This window comes from Halichoeres trimaculatus, unplaced genomic scaffold, assembly GCF_033239565.1.
Source record: "Halichoeres trimaculatus isolate MK-OKI-2021-1 unplaced genomic scaffold, fHalTri1.1 fHalTri1_scaffold_16, whole genome shotgun sequence".
In the NCBI taxonomy this organism is placed as follows: domain Eukaryota; kingdom Metazoa; phylum Chordata; class Actinopteri; order Labriformes; family Labridae; genus Halichoeres; species Halichoeres trimaculatus.
In genome coordinates, this window is record NW_027437194.1 from 25078941 (window position 1) to 25097362 (window position 18422).

At 40.7% G+C, this 18422-nt stretch overlaps 1 protein-coding gene across 2 annotated transcripts in view; it reads right to left on the minus strand.

The window, feature by feature from the left end:
* Positions 1-892: 892 nt before the first annotated feature.
* The window catches only part of fubp3 (far upstream element (FUSE) binding protein 3), a 33147-nt gene continuing 15617 nt past the window's right edge, over positions 893-18422 (minus strand). For both annotated transcript variants that reach the window (XM_074690989.1, XM_074690988.1), the window contains exons 6-19: positions 17527-17584; positions 17122-17284; positions 16564-16662; positions 16259-16363; positions 16071-16173; positions 14846-14946; positions 14136-14256; positions 9647-9807; positions 9321-9394; positions 9111-9190; positions 5479-5535; positions 5263-5313; positions 5058-5185; positions 893-2525 (exon numbers count right to left, since the gene is read on the minus strand). In XM_074690989.1, the coding sequence (XP_074547090.1) occupies positions 2517-2525; positions 5058-5185; positions 5263-5313; positions 5479-5535; positions 9111-9190; positions 9321-9394; positions 9647-9807; positions 14136-14256; positions 14846-14946; positions 16071-16173; positions 16259-16363; positions 16564-16662; positions 17122-17284; positions 17527-17584 (1310 nt within the window). In that variant the 3' untranslated portion in view covers positions 893-2516. The remainder of the gene's footprint in view (positions 2526-5057; positions 5186-5262; positions 5314-5478; positions 5536-9110; positions 9191-9320; positions 9395-9646; positions 9808-14135; positions 14257-14845; positions 14947-16070; positions 16174-16258; positions 16364-16563; positions 16663-17121; positions 17285-17526; positions 17585-18422) is intronic.

An 18422-nucleotide genomic window follows, 5' to 3' on the forward strand; every position in this document is an offset into this window, starting at 1 on the left:
CGTCCTCAGGGAAGAGGATCAAAATCAAGGGCTGGATTTGGAAACAGCTGCAGCGCATCAATGCAAAGGGCCGGTGTGGCAGGAGTCCCCCGCTGAGAGGAAAGATGTGCAGCGACAAAGCTGGAGCGGCTCAGGAGGAGGGGAGAGGAACATCTCAGTGGACTGAAGGGAGGACGTGCTGCTGCTGGAGGAAGATGGGATGCTAAAGGAGACTGTTAGGAGATAAATGAAGAAAAGGAGGAAAAGAAAGTCCTAATAAATTAATCCTAAAGAGCTTGAAAGTGAGAAAAAAGGGAGAAGTTAATCTTTAATTCTGACTTTGATCACACCTGACAGAGTTTCATAAACACATCAAAGAAACAGGTTTAAGATGAGAGGTCCAGATGTTCTGGGAGATCCTTAGAAAACTATTTGTGAAAGTCTGACACACTGCTTTTTAAATATCAAGCTGATTGTTGAACAACATTTCTTCATCAGGTTAGATATTAAGCAGAGTCTTTTTTTATTTTAAGGGTTTAAAGATGAGTTGTAGAGGGTAAGAGATGGGGAGATTAGGACATGAGTGTGTGAGAGTGTGTGTGATCAAGTTACGTCAGCTTACACTAGTTAACTCTGGACTGGGACTCAGGCAATGAGAGTTTCAGTGTGTAAATGAATGTAGACCAGGTTTTGTAGAAGTCAGCACGTTTTCCAGTTTGATTAGATTTTTCCATCGCACTGTTTTGAAGTGTTGTCTGGTTTCCATTTTTTGAGGCTTGTCTTTTTGGTGATAGGGTTACAAGGAGCTCAGCAGATGTAAGACAGATTTAGGACATGTTCAACAAACTAAAGCAGTGATTAAAAACTCTGAAAGTTATACCGAGATCATAACTCAACCACAAGAGAGGCTTGCGGGAAATTTATTTGGATGAGAACTTCAGCAGACGATGAAAATAGATTTTCTGCTTATAAAACATGAAAACAAAGAGCCAGCCTACATTTATATACCTCTAAGTATCATCTGTATTTACACACAGAGGAAAAGACATCGATAACGTCATGAAGAGAAATCAGCTAAACAACATAAAGGTAGTCTGGATGTTTTTAATACATGGTTAACTGTACACAGAAGGAAAAAAACAAACACCATAATTAGACATTTTGAAATTATATCCCTTTTCATTAAGAATGACATTAATACCATAATCATTTTTACGTAATTATGCATCATTTATACCGTTTATATTAGATCACACAAAGAAATAAAAAATTAATTAAAAACTTATTAGCATTGGACTGACTCCAACCCCCCGCCGAGTCCTGGCTGTGGACTCCACAGGGCGTCAGTGAACTGGGAGGTACCAAATAAGACAGTTTCTGATCATAATACTTAGAACATAAAAATACTACATTAATTATTACACAGGTAGAAGTACAGAGGCTTAGCAGTCTTGAATAGCTTCGGTGCAGAACATACACAAAAATCTACCACTTTGTTTTTTTCTTCATAACAAGATGCAACATCGAATTTCAAAAATCACACATTCACAATCTTTGAACATTTTCAGTATGAAAACAGAAAAAAGAGGGACAATTTTCCTGCAACACTGATAACAGGAAATCAATAATTTTATATAAGTATTTATATATATATGAAACATATATATTTTAAATTAACAGTCAAATATATGAGCATATATACATAGTTTTACATGGTAGCAAAGGCAAAAAAGCTATTTGCAACATCCCCCTAAATCCTATCATATCAGATAATTGTAATAAATTATCCATGACATTTCCATTTGAAAAAGAAAACAAACATCTTAAAACTACAAGTTAAAAGTCTGTCAAAATATTAGAGAACCCATCTTTGTTTCAAACGTGAAATAAGATATTGCACCTTTGTTTTTAAACCAGAGTACAATAAAATGACAATGAAAAAACAGCATACAATGCACAACAGGAATTAAATTAGAACTATTGCCACTGCTGGACATTAATCCTTAAAGTTTTTAAGCTTTGTAACAAAAATACATTTCCTGTAACAAAACATCACAGTTTCATTTCACTGAATTATGTAAAAGGAAAACATTTTAACACACTCTTTAAACATCATGACATGTGACAAATGGTATTCAAGACTGCTAAGCACATAACCATGGTTTCATTTCAACAAAACTAGAAAAAATAGATCATATTGCCGTTTGAAATGTTACAACTTTTGGGTTCATTTTGGCGGTACAATCTGAGTCAAAGACAGGAAAATACAGCAAAACAAAAAAACAGAAACAGCTCTCTCAAGTCCAAAAAGGGATCCCAGATACTGTCTATCCAAAAGAACAGTGTACACAAGCATTTAGTAACAAAGAAAGGTTCCTGATTTTAGAAATATTACTTTATCATAGAAGTCATTCTACAGCTAGTGTTTCTCACTAAGAAAAAAAGTCTTCAAGGCGTTGCAAATCTAGAGCTCCCCTCTGTTAAAAAAGGGTTGTTTTCATCCTCAGCGATTCAAGTCTGTCCCCTGGGTGGCTTCTCTAATGATCCTGAGGGACACAGACAGTTTGTTGAGCTTTCTGAAGGACACGCATGTCCCACAGTTTATTCAACATGATGCTAGTTTGGAGTTTAAAGTGTGGATACATACAGGTCAGAATAAAGCTCCAAAAGACACAATTCATCAAATTACTGGAGAAGAAGGATCAAACAGAAATGAGAGAAGTCCATGCTTTGATTAAAGCTGTAGTTACAGCACTCATTATTTACTTATTATGATCATTTGCTGTGTTTACTGACATGTAGAGGCTGTGTCATCAACTCAATGTGTTTTATTTATTCTCAAAATACACATCACACCATAAATATCACATGAGTAGCTGAGAAATTTAACTTGAACCTCCTCCTGATCAGTTTGAGGAGACTGTGATGCTACACACTACACTGCAAAAAACTGAAATCTTATCAAGTGTTTTTGTCTTTTTTAAAGTAAAAATTGTCTTATTATACTCAATATGAGCCACTTTCAACTTATCAATCCAGAAAAATGTCTTGTGCCAAGTTATCAGAGTACAAAAATGAGGTTTGAATTGCTTGTAACCAGTAAAAAAAATCTGCCAATGGAACAAGAAAAAAATTGCTTGAAAATTTCCTTGAGACTAGAACAATGTCTTAATACGAGTAACTTTTCTCTTGTTCCATTGGCAGATTTTTTTACTGGTTACAAGCAATTCAGACCTCATTTTGTCCTTAAATAACTTAAAACAAGACATTTTTCTGGATTGTTCATGTGAATTTGGCTCATATTGAGTCTAAAAAGGAATTTTCTACTGAAAATAAGACAAAAAACACTTGATAAGATTTCAGTTTTTGCAGTGTACACACCAGCTGACTGTTCATCGTCCTCACTCTGACTCTCAGGGGTCACCTTCCTGCTGTCTCCCTATGGGACAGAAGTTTTAGTTTGGCCATCTTTCCACTCTTTTACTCCAGATTTGTTGAACAAACCTGACTGCCTGTTAGTGAATTCCTCACTGTCACTATGTGCGCCTCTGTGCAGGGGCGTGTCCAGACTTTCAGACTGAGGTGGCACCATGAGGGCAGTGACATCAGTACAGATTATTAGCGTTTTTTTTTTTTTTTTTTTTTTTTTTTACCTCACCCTCTAATTCAACAACAATCAAGCCTGGCTCATGTTATAGGAATCTCGGGCCAATTTGGCAGAGCAATTTGGTCCAACTTTTGGCCCAGATTATCTTCTAGTGTGAGGGGTTGACTGATCAATCTGAAGCCCCACAGACTCATGGGAGCCGCCCCAATAATGTTCATGAGCTTGATATTTAATCAAGATGATTACGCCACTCATTTACACTGAAGATGACAATAGCCAACCAGAGAGAGCCGTCTACAAGGGACCAGAAATGATCATAGGTTATCAGAGACAAAAATGGCAACCACTTAGGAGCAGAGTGCATTGGACAGCAGGGATGGGGGACATTTTTGTTGTCCTGTCCTGTGACAAGACCATGAACATCTATACAATGTGTCCTGCAAGGATTCACAACCACAGCCGCTCTCAAGACACAAGTTAAAGAGAAATCGCCAGCAGCACCGCAATTGTCTCCATTTTTTGTGCTTATGTTTACATTTGCTTCCTTATGAGATGATGTCACATCACGTGGTGTGTCACTCTCTCTGGTCCAATGATCTTGATCAAATTCTGCAGAGTGTGCTGGTCACTATTTTAAGATCTTGTGCGTAAGCGTTTGATATTTAAAAAGGATAACCTGTGCAGACTCTTCTAATTTGTGAGACAACAACCCAATACCAGAATCTTTTCAGATTTTTAAAATCCTGTTGTGTGAGCCAGGTTTCAGTAAAGTGTTACACAGAGATTAAATAAAGTAAAAGTAAAATGTATAAGACCAGAAATTAAAGCTAGGCCTTATATTACTACAACAGGGACATCTGTATCACTACAGCAGTAATGGCCATAACATATTCAGTGACAAAAATGACTGAGTATGCAACATTGTTTATTAAATTACTAGATTAATTGAAACAATATAGGTCACATATTTTTAGAGGTGTACCGCCATTGTTTCAAAAATGCATTTAAAAAATGTTTTCTGCTTGATAAATAAATAAATACCTCCTGTCCTAATGTGATGTCCTCTTCCTCTTTATGAAACCATTTACTTTATGTTTCCATCTTTATGCAAACATTCTTTCCATTTCATTACATCATTCTTTGTAACATGCCTTTATTTCTCCAAACCTTTATCCAAATTCTGTTCTTGGGCTAACAATATTTAAAATTTCTCTCTCTGTTAAATGTTTTTTACCATCCTCCTGAGTCTCTATCATGTTTTGTCCGTCAAAGCTCTTTGTAAACATTTGTTTTTAAAGGAGCTGTTGAATAAAGATGTTCTTGTTAGCGTTTAATGATAGTTACATTAATAAGCTCTGAAACACAGACATCTCTCCCTAAGAAGACTTTCAAAGAGTCTTTATAAGGAGTGGTTTTAATGAAGTAAGCTTAATTAAACTCAGCAGTCTGATTGTGGTATGTGTGTTCTCACCTGAAGGCCCGGGGCTTGTGTCTGCTGTGCGCCCTGGTTGAAGTAGGGCATGGGCTGTCTGTAGAAATCCACCCAGGCGCTGTAGTCAGGGTTAGAGGTCTGCTGAGATCCAGGACCAGCTGTCTGGCCTAAAGAGAAGCAAAGAGTTAAAAAAACCATGGATAGTGGGGTAATATGCTCTGAAAACAGCTGCATGGACGCTCACCCCAGGATTTGTTGTATTCAGGAGCACTGCTCTGGGCCTGGTTCTGCTGGCCTGTAAACAGAGGAATCAAACCAACAGCTTCCTTCAGAAGAGATTCAGCTTCATCAAAACTATCTCAGATAGAGTCTGAACAAAGTGCTCAGGAGAGAAGAGCTTCATCTTTAAACATTAACCCAAATGGACTTGAGATGATCCTTCTCTATGAGTGACACTCACCTAGCTTCTTATAATACTGCTCCCAGTCCATCTGGCCCGTCTGGGATCCATTGTGACCTGAAACCAGACACAGATAACACCAGAGTCACTGACAGCGGGTTTTCCTCTTACCCTTTTCACCTCCTCTGCAAATCTGTTTCTTAATCATTTCCATAGACGGCAAATTTGAAATCTGTCCGTACAGGAAGGAGGCGGTCAGCCGCAGGGAACCGAGCTCTATTATTTTGATTTTAGCATAAAAACTGGGAGTAACTAGTTCAGCTGTGCTTTAGTGACACAGGAAGAACACAGAGGATTAAAAAACTTAATACAGTCTCCACACTACACCAAGACCACACAAAATTACCAGGAAGGAGGCGGTTAAAATTATCACGAGTTTAAAGAGGGGGTATTCTGCTTTCCCAGACTTAAAACATGGACACAAAGTAATAATGCTGGATGTTCAGACTAGATGTATGCAGATTTTCAAACCTCCACATATTCATGTTGTAGGAATCCCTGAATCGGTAAACTGATCAAATGCTCTGTTCTAAAATTAGCACAAGATCTTGACAAGATCTTCATGAGACTTGCTGAAATGATGAGACCATTACTGGTCCATTTGGAGAGGTGGGCCTCAAACACTAAGGTCTGCCCATAGCCCCGTCCTCCGGCCTCTAGAGAGCTGGGCAAAGGGGGTTTGTGGAGCAGGAACCCAATATGTTTGAGCTCTGAGTTATGTTTATCTATGGCAGAGGCACCAGAGGGCCAGAATACAGACTGAAAAAGAATAATTACCCCTCTTTAAGGTTTTTGTAGCTTAAAGTGATACTCCAGGATGGAACAAGTTGGGTCCTATCACAAGGTTTAGGGCAGAAATGACCCCTACAGCAGCAGGGCTTGAAGCAGGAAAAAATCCTGTGCCTGAAAGCAGGGGGGGGGGTTACTGCGTTTAATATTGTTTTTATTAATAATAATAATAATAATAATAATAATAATAATAATAAAAACAACATTAAACACAGTAACACTAATTTTTTGTTCACACAAACGGTCAGTCAGGGATACAGCATAAGTACCTGTGGCCATCGCTTCTGGTAGGGTCCACAATTTTGTTGTTGGATAATTATGTTTGATATGATCAAGGCGGATGATGAAATGCTAAAGTTTACCTGAAATAGATTTAAAACCTTTTTAAATATAAATGACCCCTGTGCACACTCAAATAAAGACTACCTAAATCAGGTATTCAGCTCTGAAATGGTTGTGCTCCTTAAATATGAAAATATGCAGACTATTGAAACAAAGTAATTAAAGGAGGAGCATAATATTGCATTCAATGAAAGTTGTGAAGGTTGAAGATTAATTGAAAAAATAAAAACTAAACTGAAAAAGCTTTCTAGAAACACTGTCTACTTTAATATTTATTTACAACAGTAATTTTTCACTAATAAACTAGTACCATACTTTCTGGACTATAAGTCACTTCGTAGTACTATCATACATTTTTTGAGGTCGTATCAGTCAAAAAAATGCGTCATGAAGACGAAAATAACGTAGGCCTACATAAGTCACACTGTACCATAAGTTTCATTTATTTAGAATGATTTGGTTTGTTTACACTATTTCCAGAGTGAACATTTTTCATATAACTTTTAAAATATTTGTTTATTAGGAGGTTTAAATACTGTTCCTACGGCTTCTCATATCTATGATCAGTTTCACTTCTCTACGTGTGCTCCTGTCTTCTCCTCCTCCCCTGCTGAAGGTGAGTGTTGCTGGTGAGAACGGTGCACTGTGAGCTTAAACGAGCTCCGTCTGATAAATGTCCTCACTTTTAACAAGTTACGGAATATTTGGCGCTAGATTGTGACTTAAATCCCAGAATCCGTTTACCATAGAGAGCAAACAAGACGCGAGGAAGTTTTAAAACACGTTATCAGGCGCTAAACACCGGGAGCTGTCACAATGTCCGAGACGAAGGCTGAAGACCAGCGCGTCTGGGGCGCCTGTCAGTAGAAGACTTTGCGAAGGGACCAGTGAGCAAACACTGTGTGCAGGCAGTGCTCGTGGGAGTTGTGGTGTCGTAGTCTCATACTGCAATGGGTTTAGTATTTCAGATGCCGTTTCAGAAAACTACAATTAAATAATTCAACCCGCCGAAGTCGCTAGTAGGAGTGACGGTTTTACTGAAATTCGCATGGATGAAAAATACATCCATGCGCGACAGATTGCGTGATGACAGACTCGCTGGCGGCGCAGTTTTCGAGCGGGTATCCCGATTACGTGGTAGACTTGCTCTCTGAAGCCAAGCTTCTTTGTTGTCCAAAAACATCTCTCAATATCACTGCTTCATTATAAGGGGTTGCTACGCTGCTTCTGCTCTCCGCCTCCGTCATTAATTACTCTCTTCACGAAGCACATTTATCTGACAAATTAGATGGACAGTGCCATATTGGACGATCGTTCTGCCAGTCACACTCATCCTAGACCAATACGCATCAAGCCACGGTATGACGTAGCGGATTTGGGCCGCTGCTGCTTGTTTGTGAAAGAGAGGCGGGAGCTGCTCTCTGCAGCTCCCGCCTCTCTTTCCTGACTGGTTCAGTCGGAACTCGATCGAGTGAAATAAACGGAGGGCAGCCAGACCGACCTGCAGGATTTCACAATCTGGCAGGTTTGTCTACGCCGGATTTCCGGCACTATGCCGGAGGTCTTCAAGCCCTGCAGCAGGGTTTTTGTGCAGCAGAAGCCCAGAGCGCACACACCAAACACCCCCTCCCTGCTCCTCTGCTGGTTTCCTCTGCACTCAGACAGGGACATATTTTACTTGACCAAAAACACAAATAAACGGACTCCCACCGAAAAAATCTGATATTGGTCTGCATTCACGCTTTATTTAGAGAATTTTCAGCGCGTTACTTTCACACAAAAACACTGCTAAATAAGGCTCTAGTTCTCATCGTGTTGTAAAACGGCACTACCTCCACTGCAGAGCCACAGCTGGCTATGAGGCGCTCGCCGCTTGGTGTATCAGTCCGTGCGCGCGGCGTGCCAGATATAAACAAACGCAGGTAGTCTGCCAGGACAAAGAGACACGATGAGAACTAGAGCCTTATTTAGCGGTGTTTTTGTGTGAAAGTAATGCGCTGAAAATTCTCTAAATAAAGCGTGAATGCAGACCGATATCAGATTTTTTCGGTGGGAGTCCATTTATTTTTGTTTTTGGTCAAGTAGAAAATGGCCCCGTCTGAGTGCAGAGGAAACCAGCAGAGGAGCAGGGAGGGGGTGTTTGGTGCGAGCGCTCTGGGCTTCTGCTGCACAAAAACACTGCTGTAGGGGTAATTTCTGCCCTAAACCTTGTGATAGGACCCAACTTGTTCCATCCCAGAGTATCACTTTAAGGTTTTAGTAGCATAAAGTTTGGTTAAGCCTCTGACAGATGTTGCTTCAAGAATGTAGTAATCTCTAACCTGTACCAACATTTTAAACCTCTTTTGGGTATGTTTCAAAAACTTCACTATGACTTAATACTTCTACGTCTGACTTCTTTGTTCTGTAGCCAACCGGTTACGTTTTTCTTTACCACTTTTACATACTTCACAGTGACTGTGCTGACGGTTAACTCGCTGTTAACCACAGGTTTTACTCACTGTGGTCCTGTTGGCCTTGAGGCTGCCAGATCTGAAAAGTCGTCCCCCATCCTCCACCAGTCATGAACGTCTGAGGTCCACTAAAGCAAAAACAAATCAAAGAGTATGAACAGTGAACTCTGAGTCAGTCTTAACCAGCTCACACAGGACCGTTTTAACATCTCAATGATTTTAAAATGAGCTGTGCTGAGAGGAGAAGATGGAGCGTACTGTTGAGGAGGAGTGGTTGGTCCTTGGTTGTAGGGATTCATATTGAAGCTGCTGTTGCCTCCCATCCCTGGGCCCTGGAGCGGACAGAAGGAAGAGGAGGAAAGTCAGAGACCACACTTGTGTTTAAAGGGAGCCAACAGGCAAGGTCAAAGGTCAGGGCTGGCCGCTGATGCACTCCATTAAGTCCATTTGATGGATTCTTCATGTTTAACCTCTGGTGACATCCTGCCGGCCACCAGCACCACAGTGACCAGCCGCACCCGGCAGCCCCGCACACTGACATGTGTGCTCATGAATATCAGGCCAGACAAAAGCAGACCACCTACCCCAATTCTCTCATCGATCAGCTGGCGGGCCTTGTCCAACTGCTGAGGGGTGCCTCGGATGGAGAAGATGCGCACATTGGGATCTGTGTTGGGTGGCGGGTTTCTCTGGAGCTCCACATGGGCGCGGGATTGCTCTTTGATGTTCTTGATGGTTTCTCCACCTGGAAAAGGATCATGGGACAGGAAACATTTGGTTTGGGCTGGAAGTGACTTTCTTTTGTTCCCCTGATCCCTTTCTCACAAAGAGAGCTCACAGGCTTCATGTGTGATGCCTTCTCAACGACTCTACAACACCTCGAAGTATTTGGTCAAAGATTAAAATTTGTAATTCAGATGGTGATTTAAAAAGTATTTTTAAGACTAAATGGATGAACCAAAACTAAGTTCTCTTTCAATATACTGCCAATTCATGATGGCTGAATCAGTGTTGATGGTTTCAGCAACACGTCTGAGAAGCTCAGTGGGTTTTATACACGATGGGAGGGTTTCATGATAGGTGTCGTTGTCAGATGAGAAACAGAATCAGAAATCACACCAGAAAACATGTCGGGAAACTTTCTTTTCACAATCTTTCAGACTTTCTGATCCAATAATCCAACAAAAAAGCAGCAGAAAGCAGAGCTTCAATTATGAAGGTCCCTTTAGTTTTACAAATATATTTTTGATGGTACCTTCCAAGAATTCTGCCAAGACAAGACAGACAAAAATTTGAAAATGAAAATTCACATCTAGACTGTTTGAAAATGAAAATGGGGTAGCGTGGGTCAATTTAAAGCATTTTAGTCCCATCTTCAACAAGTTTAAGTTACAGAATCATCTTGAGTTGTTGACCAGATTGAATGCTTGCACAGCGTAAATGTTGGGCTCTTCCCGTCGACTTGTTTGACAGAAGTCGTGATGCTACTACCTAAGGAAGAGCCTGGCATGTGTCTCAGCACTTATCTACCATTCTCTGGTAACATCCATGCAAATCCGGAAACAAAAGGAGACATCTCACACACCTCCCCCTCCTCGGTATGGGATGCCAGCTTCCCGACGTGTGGGGAGAGCAATTACACCAACGGGGAGAAATGAAACATAGCTGCCAGGAGAAAGGGACGAAATTGAAGCGTATCCTTCGTCAGGGATATCGTTTGTCTCTTTTACTCTTTTCATTCTTGACTCTGTGTTGTCCTCTGTGATGAGAGGAGGGAGTGAACCAGGGCGGGGGGCACACAGCCCCCGCCCCCAGTGCCCATCTGAACCAAAAAGACTGAGGCTGCTTCCCGGGGGGGACACCAGGGCTGTCCCAACATCAATTACACATTTGTTCACTCGTGGCTGACACTCGGATGACCCTGGCTGACCCCTGAATGAAAACGCTCATCAGAAAGCTCTCCCCTCCCGCAGCCTATTCCAGGCTGCCAACAGACTGCACATGGGCCATTAACCCATTGTCAACCAAATGAAACTTCTGCCTTAATGAAGCCATTATGAGCTCTTCTAGTCAGACAGCAGAGAGCAATGAAGACCCTGACCATTCATTTCATGGACTGGGCTGTAGTGAGGACAGATAATATGGGCCTTATTAATGAGACTGGTTTAGTGAGCTGGAGAAAAGGAGGGACACAAAAGTGCAACTGGTGACGCATTCAAGCCAAAGCTGAGGGACTGGTTAGCTGCTGGTGGAGGCGAACTCTCAGGCCTCCAGGGAAAAAAAGAAACACACTAACAGAGTGTTACTTAAAAAATTAATTCAACCTCAGAAGAATAACAACAAGTCAAAGGGCGGGTAATCTATTTCAGATTATTTCAGTGAAGACATGATTCTTCTTCCTCTATCACACAAACACAAGAAAAAGTAACTTACTGAGTGTGTGTTAATCGGCTAAAGGATGGTTTTTAAAACACCCAACCTCATAAAACATTGTTAATCAGGTCCCATTAGTTATTTATCATTACTTAAACTAAATTCAAAAGAGGTTGAGAATTTTTTCTTTTTACCAACCTTTGTTCCAACAATCTATGCCTTCATTGAATGACTAAAATGGGTAAGACTGAAAGTCAGATTCACCAACAACACTGAATGTCTGTCTTTTTCCAGGACACTGGCACATTCTCACTTTTTTATGTTTACCTGTTTATGATCCACAATTTAAAAGGAGATAGTCAACCCAAAAACTGTTTTTTTTTTTTTTTTTTTACGTTTTCGCTCTGTATCTGTGGTCGCAGGCCCCAGGAGAAGATGAATCCATTTACAGCACTTTGCCCAAAAGTCTCTTGGCTGACACTACACCAGCCGGAGATGGACTGACAAAAAGAAAAAGGACAACTGTGGATTTTTTTCTGGAAATATACTCCTGCATGAATTCAATTCGTGTTGATTATGGCGCCCCCTGTGGACAAACCTATACCTCTCAACTTTACGTGTGTTAAAATCTCAGCTCCCATACACAGTCTTAATCCATCATCATGTAGCAAAGCGAGCCAATTAGGGATGCATTGATGCCATCCTAGTATCGGGTATTGGTGTGTAAGGATTGGTCCAAACTTGACACTAAGGCAAAACTATCATTTAGTCTACAAGGTTACAATCAAATTTTAATTTCTGTACATTCTGAAGCATTTTCTTAACCAGACTGCTGTTTAACATTTAAACACTTATAGTTTAAATAAATATTAACTTCAGTAATTCCATATGTACTCATTTTTGTCTGTTACTCAAAACATCAACCAGTCTTATCCAACAGTAGAGCATGCAGGTTGTTATTTAACACTGGTACCAAATCAGAAGGATGCAAACCCTTTCCATATTTTCAGTCCAGCTCGGTCCATCTGTTCAAATCACCAAAAAGTCTCAGTTTAAGGGTCAACATAGAAACTTAAAGCAGGGATAGTTAGAGTCTCTACTGTGCTGTGCATGTTTCCTCAAACAAAGAAGAAAGCAGCTTTTAAAATACTTGATGTCTGAATGATGGTTAAATAAACCTTTATTCCAGGAAACTAGGAAAAAACTTTGATGGACGTTTGGGACAGCATCAAGCAGATTTGCTGCTCTGGTCAGAATTTTTGACGTGCAACATTTTTTGAAAAATTAACAAGAACGACTGCCTTGCTTAAAATCCACTATTTTAGAACTCTGCATCTTTATGTGTCATAAATGCAGATATTTTCCACACAAGACCTCATCCTGCTGACTTAAAAAAGTAACTATGTTAGTAATTGTTAATCTTACCGGTGTAAAATGTGGTAAAGGAGTTAACTAGACAACAATAAACTGCTTTATGCTAATGGTGACGTTTGTGTGGGTCTTAAAAAGTCCTCACAGGAGGCACTGGTTTTACAGGCTGGATTGAAAGATAAGAAAGCAGACGATGGGTATTCGTTGTTTTACTTTAACGTCTGTTTAACTCAGCATTTTTGCAACAACTTGACAAAAACTCCTGCTTTTCCAGAGTTTTTAATCTAGATAATTGAAATTTCAACTGAACAGGATTAAAAGCTCTAAAGACCTGGTTATCAAAACTTTGAGTTTAGACTCTAACTCTGAAGCTGAAATGTTTCTATATCAGCTGCAGGAAAGAGCAGGTTTGTGGGTGGCTTGATTCATCAACCCGTGTGTGTCAGTGTGTGTGAGTGTGTATGTAGGAGGTCAAAACAGAGGGGCAATGGGCTGCATATGGCATCGTAAAGATATTAATCACTGCGCTCTTTAAGGGGACGCTGACAGGACCCAGACCCACCACCATCTCCACCATATTGGCCCACTTCATATGCTAATGCACAGAGAGGGGGACGCTACGCCCAGGTTTATTTGTTTCCCTCGGCCCACTACATGCACAAAAGCCACTTGACATTTCTATTGCCATGTTTTTATCTTAGGTAAAGAGGCCCCCTTCGACCCCGCCCACCGCTGCACGCACACACACACACACCCCAAGGCTGCAGGCATGCACACTCATACACACACGGCTCCTTCCAATGCAATGGTCAATGACTTTTAAATAGCTGGCAATAGAGTGGGCATGAATAGCCAATAAGCTAATTCCTCCTATTCATTCCCTCGCTGCACTCTATTGGACTGAAAGACCCTCATTAGATGCCAGGCAGCCTTCCACATGATTGAGGGCTGTTATTATGCACCTTTAACAATTAATGTCACATTACACGCATTATCCCCGTCATTAAGCCCTTAGTGAAGCCAATGAATGCCACTTGTGCTGTATACATGAGCCACAGAGGGAGAATAGGAGGGTGGTCACTCTCCCCCCTCTTCTCATCAGTTTCACGCAGAGGCAACACACCAAACGCCTTTCAGTTTTTAAAAAGGAAAAGGCAATGTGGGTCTACTTTTTAGAGTGATAACATTAGTGATCTTTGATTTGGAAAAAAATCAACACAAGCTGGGAGAAAACCTCAAAGCGAGACCAGTAAAATGAGACAAAACGAGTCAGAGAAACACACAATCAGTTAAAAGTTACACGTAATGAGCTTAAGGTTCATCTGTTACCTTTGCCGATCACCAGCCCACACTTGTCTGCAGGTACTGCATATGTCACCTCCTGCAGTCCTCCCATGTTGCAGTCACCTCGTCCTCGGCGTCCCATCATTCCTCCAAACCCATCACGCTCCTGCAGCAGACGACAAGAGTCTGTGATTGGAGGAATTCTTAGACACACAGTTCGCTGAAATGGTCAGAGGGGAAAGAAGACGGACTATGACATGATTTTATCCTACTTTGGACTGTTTTTGCTTCACTGTTGGATTTAATTTTGTTGAATTATCTTTAAAGCATTGTAAGATGACTGAGTGTGGAAGTGGGATTTGTTTCTGTTGGCATCACAAACTGACAACCCCAACATGGCGATAAAGTACTAAATCTTGTTATTTCACCATTTTATACTTCTAAAAGAAAATGTGTAAAAGCTGAATGATTTCTGCAGATAGAATAAAAGCATAACCTCTTAATTCTTAGCATCATGTCTCTTACAAATATTTAAAGACATTTCTATGACAGAGGCTGCACAGAGGAGCCTCTATGTGTGAAGTTTGAGTTTTCTTCTTGTGCAAGCGTGGGTTTTTCTCCAGCTTCCTTAAATATGCTTTTCATGCTGTTTGGTCTGAAGGTGTCCATCCATTCCCCAACAGCGTTAAGATGTTTGTCAGGAAGCAGTTTTTTGTGTCCTGATGTCTCAGCGAGGAGTAAACAGATGCACACACCTGAGCAGTCTGAACCAGCTCATTGATGAGGTGGACCGCATGGTGGCAGTGGTCAGGCTGGCCCATCACCTGGGCGACTCTGTCGGGACTCACTCCATCATCTGAGAAACAAACACAAAGAGAGGAATATAATTAGATCATCTTTGTGCTGTGAACACAGGTCATTGAGCAAAAACAGATGGACCTGGGCTTCCAGCAGGTTTTCACGAGGCACTGGGGTTTAATTCTGGGAAATGTGATCAAATCCATTTCCTGGTTCCCTGGAAAGGTGATGATGGGAAACGGGGGATCCTGCCTCTATTTTAATGCTATGGTAACGTTGATGCAGGCTGCTGTGGGCCTTGTTTTTTTATTTAGTTACTGCGCTAATAAAGAAACATTTTAATCACTTTTAATTGTTAATTATTATGCATGTAATTATGTTAATTATTTCCGTTTGCAGCTGAAATTTGCTACTGCTGCAGAACGGACTTTGGTTTATCATAATCACTCATTTTATTAGTCTATTTATTGGAATTCTGTACAATAATGCTTTCATGAGGATGGCTTTATAATGCTTACAGTTTTTTCAAAGACAAGTCACAGACAATATGTTTGGCATATCATAATGAGAGTTGCAGCAGATGTCACAAGCAGCACACTTGATTATTTCAGGACTGTGTTGTTGGACATGAACTGTGTTGTTTTGCCCTTATATTTATAAAAATAAACAAAATGTCAGTTTAGGATTTGGGAACACACATGCCTTTTGGCTTAGCTGCAAAAAAAACAACAACTTAAAATGCTATTCCTCAGGATTTCCCAGGATTTCCTGGGAAATTTGTCATCTTTTCCCAGGATCTAAACAAAGTAATTTTTGGGAAAAATATCAAACCCTACTAAACACTCTAAACATTGTATTTCTCACAGGATCGACCATTTGAGATTTAAAATACCCACATTACCAAAAAACAGCCTTTGTTTTATTGTTACTGTAATTAACTTGGAAGACATAGTTATAAAGCATAAGTTTAGTCACAGACAAATCCCTTACTGTATGTGCTGATGTTCTGATTCATTCAGTACATCAAGCAGCTGCCTTTCTGTGTGCAGCATTATCCAGAAGAGCTACATAACCACTTCCCAAAAGTACAGAGTGACAAACCATAATCCCTCAACACATTCATGGAATATAGATTTAGAGATCCATATTTCTGTAATCTAATCCACAATTCTATCTCCTTACCCTGCTTGAACTGGATCCTGACTCCTGCATCGTTCTGAATCTTCTTGATCATCTCGCCGTTCCTGCCGATGATAATGCCAACAGCAAATCTGGGCACAACCACCTGGATGGTGAGCAAAGAGGAGATTAATGTAAAAAAATGACCCCATTTGAATTTAAGAGCATTTGAAAGAAGTAGAAGCTCGTACATCCAGACTGCTTCCCCCCATTTTGGTTCCAAAGTCAGCTCTGCCAACCCTGAAGTCTCCTTGGTCTTTGTCTCTGATGAGCTTCACCACAAGTTCACGGGCTTGCTGTTAACAAGATCATGAGAGAAAATGTTTATAAACAAAATATTTTAACAAAGAATGCTGCAGGAGAAGCATAAAAAAGTGTGTCTGAAATCCTCTCAATAAAAATAAAGATTTGAGTGGAAGCCAAAGGGCGTAAAATGTGTAAAATTGAGTGTAAACTGGAAAGATAGCAGCTCACACTGAGCTCCTCAGAGACCGACCTGCACTTTGTGGGGATCCCCAGAGATTCTCAGGGGCTTGTCCGCTCCAGTGGGCATGGGGTCATCCTGAATCATAATCATCTGCACTCCTGTTCTCTCCTGCAGGGGTACAATCACACGGACGCAAAAACACACATCAGAGAGTTACCTGGGGCCCAAAACACTACTCACTGAGAGAGGAGGAAACTCTGCAACCTCTAGAGGAACAGGGTTTATTTTAGGATCTGACAACTTTCAGCAGGAAGTGAGCAACAATCAGGAGATAAGAGAATTTTAGTCGTGGTCTTTGAATGTTTTCCAGAACTGCAGTCATATAATATATCTGGGTTAAATGAAGCAGATATTAAAGTTTTTATAGGAACAAGATCAATTCATATATTTTTTTTTACTCAAACCTGATTTTAAACTAAACAGATGAACCTTTAATGACCTCAGCTAACTCATTTTTAGAGTTGTGGTTAGTGGCATGTTCACAGTCCCAACCGTGATCAAAGTATGATGAAGCATAAATGAATGAATTGTCAACAAACATCTGTTCTTATGAGTTCAGTGTTCGACCTGCAGTTGTTTGATGGTCTCTCCTCCTTTGCCGATAACCAGGCCGACTTTGTTGGCAGGGATGAGGATCTGTTGGATGGAGCTGTTGCCGTCCATTTCGCTGTGAAAGCCCGGACCGTACCGACACTGTTCCACGATCTCACTCAGCAGCCTCTTGGCCTGACTGTTGAGGTCCGACAAATACATTCGTCACCACCACAGTCACAGACTCCACTCAAAAACAGTCCAGTCACATTTCTCTATGTCCAATGTGAAAGAGGTTTTTCAGGTGATTCAGTGACTGATTAAGAGGAGGTGTTTGAAAAGAGATCTGAGTTCATGCCCTCTGTCTCACAACAATGGGGCACGTTTTCTAAATGATGTGCAGTTTAAGTTAATCCGTCAAAGCTGAAAACAGAGACTTACTCAATGTTCTCTGGGCTGCCGGTCAGCGTGCAGGGCCGGTCCAGCATGCCTCCACTGTCTGCAACAAAGAAAGAACAGAAAGTGGAGGAAAAAAGTCACTTTACAAGAATGAGGATTCAACAGTAAACTTTAAAACTTCAGCACAACTAAACATGAGGGAAGTTGAAGAGATGATTAGGGCCACGCTTAAAACTGTTCTGCACAATTTGGCTAAATTTTGCAATTGTTTTGGACAAAATTGCCATTTGTGATTACAATAAAATAGTAATATGAGTCTACATGCTTTGCTAGAATGGAACAAGCAGATTATTGGTAGTTGTAAAATTAGCATTTCTTAATGAAGAACAGACAAATTTCTGTTTTATACACTTTATACATTTTTTTGTTTAATTTCAGTTTGAAATGCGTTTTTTTTTTTTAATGTTTATTTGGTCTATTTTAGTGTGGTTTTATCAGTTCTTTTTCATTGCTGTGGCCTTACTTTTGTACATAACTAAAACAATAAATGCTATTTGCTTGAGTGTGAGGATCCCAAACTTCGAGCCCCCCCTGGGTAATGCCGGGTGGACACTGTGCGATTTTAGAAATCTGACTGTCGAGGAAATGCTCCCACTGCACGACCGGGTTTGTCACTCGTACTCTATTTGACCATACGACGTGTACTCATACTGTACGACTGCTGTCAGCCAAAATTATTGACAACCACGACTACTTGTTGGCGTCAGTCAGCGTGTGACGGCACGACGTGCTCGAGTGTAAACAACGAAAAACAAAGGTTCCTAGTTTCTATGGCAACCACAGCGTGCCTGACAAAAAGATGGCGAGCAGGCAGCAAGTTGTTGCAGTTGTGTGCCCTGTCTTGTGCGCTGAAACTAAAAGAAAGAAAGAAAAGGATT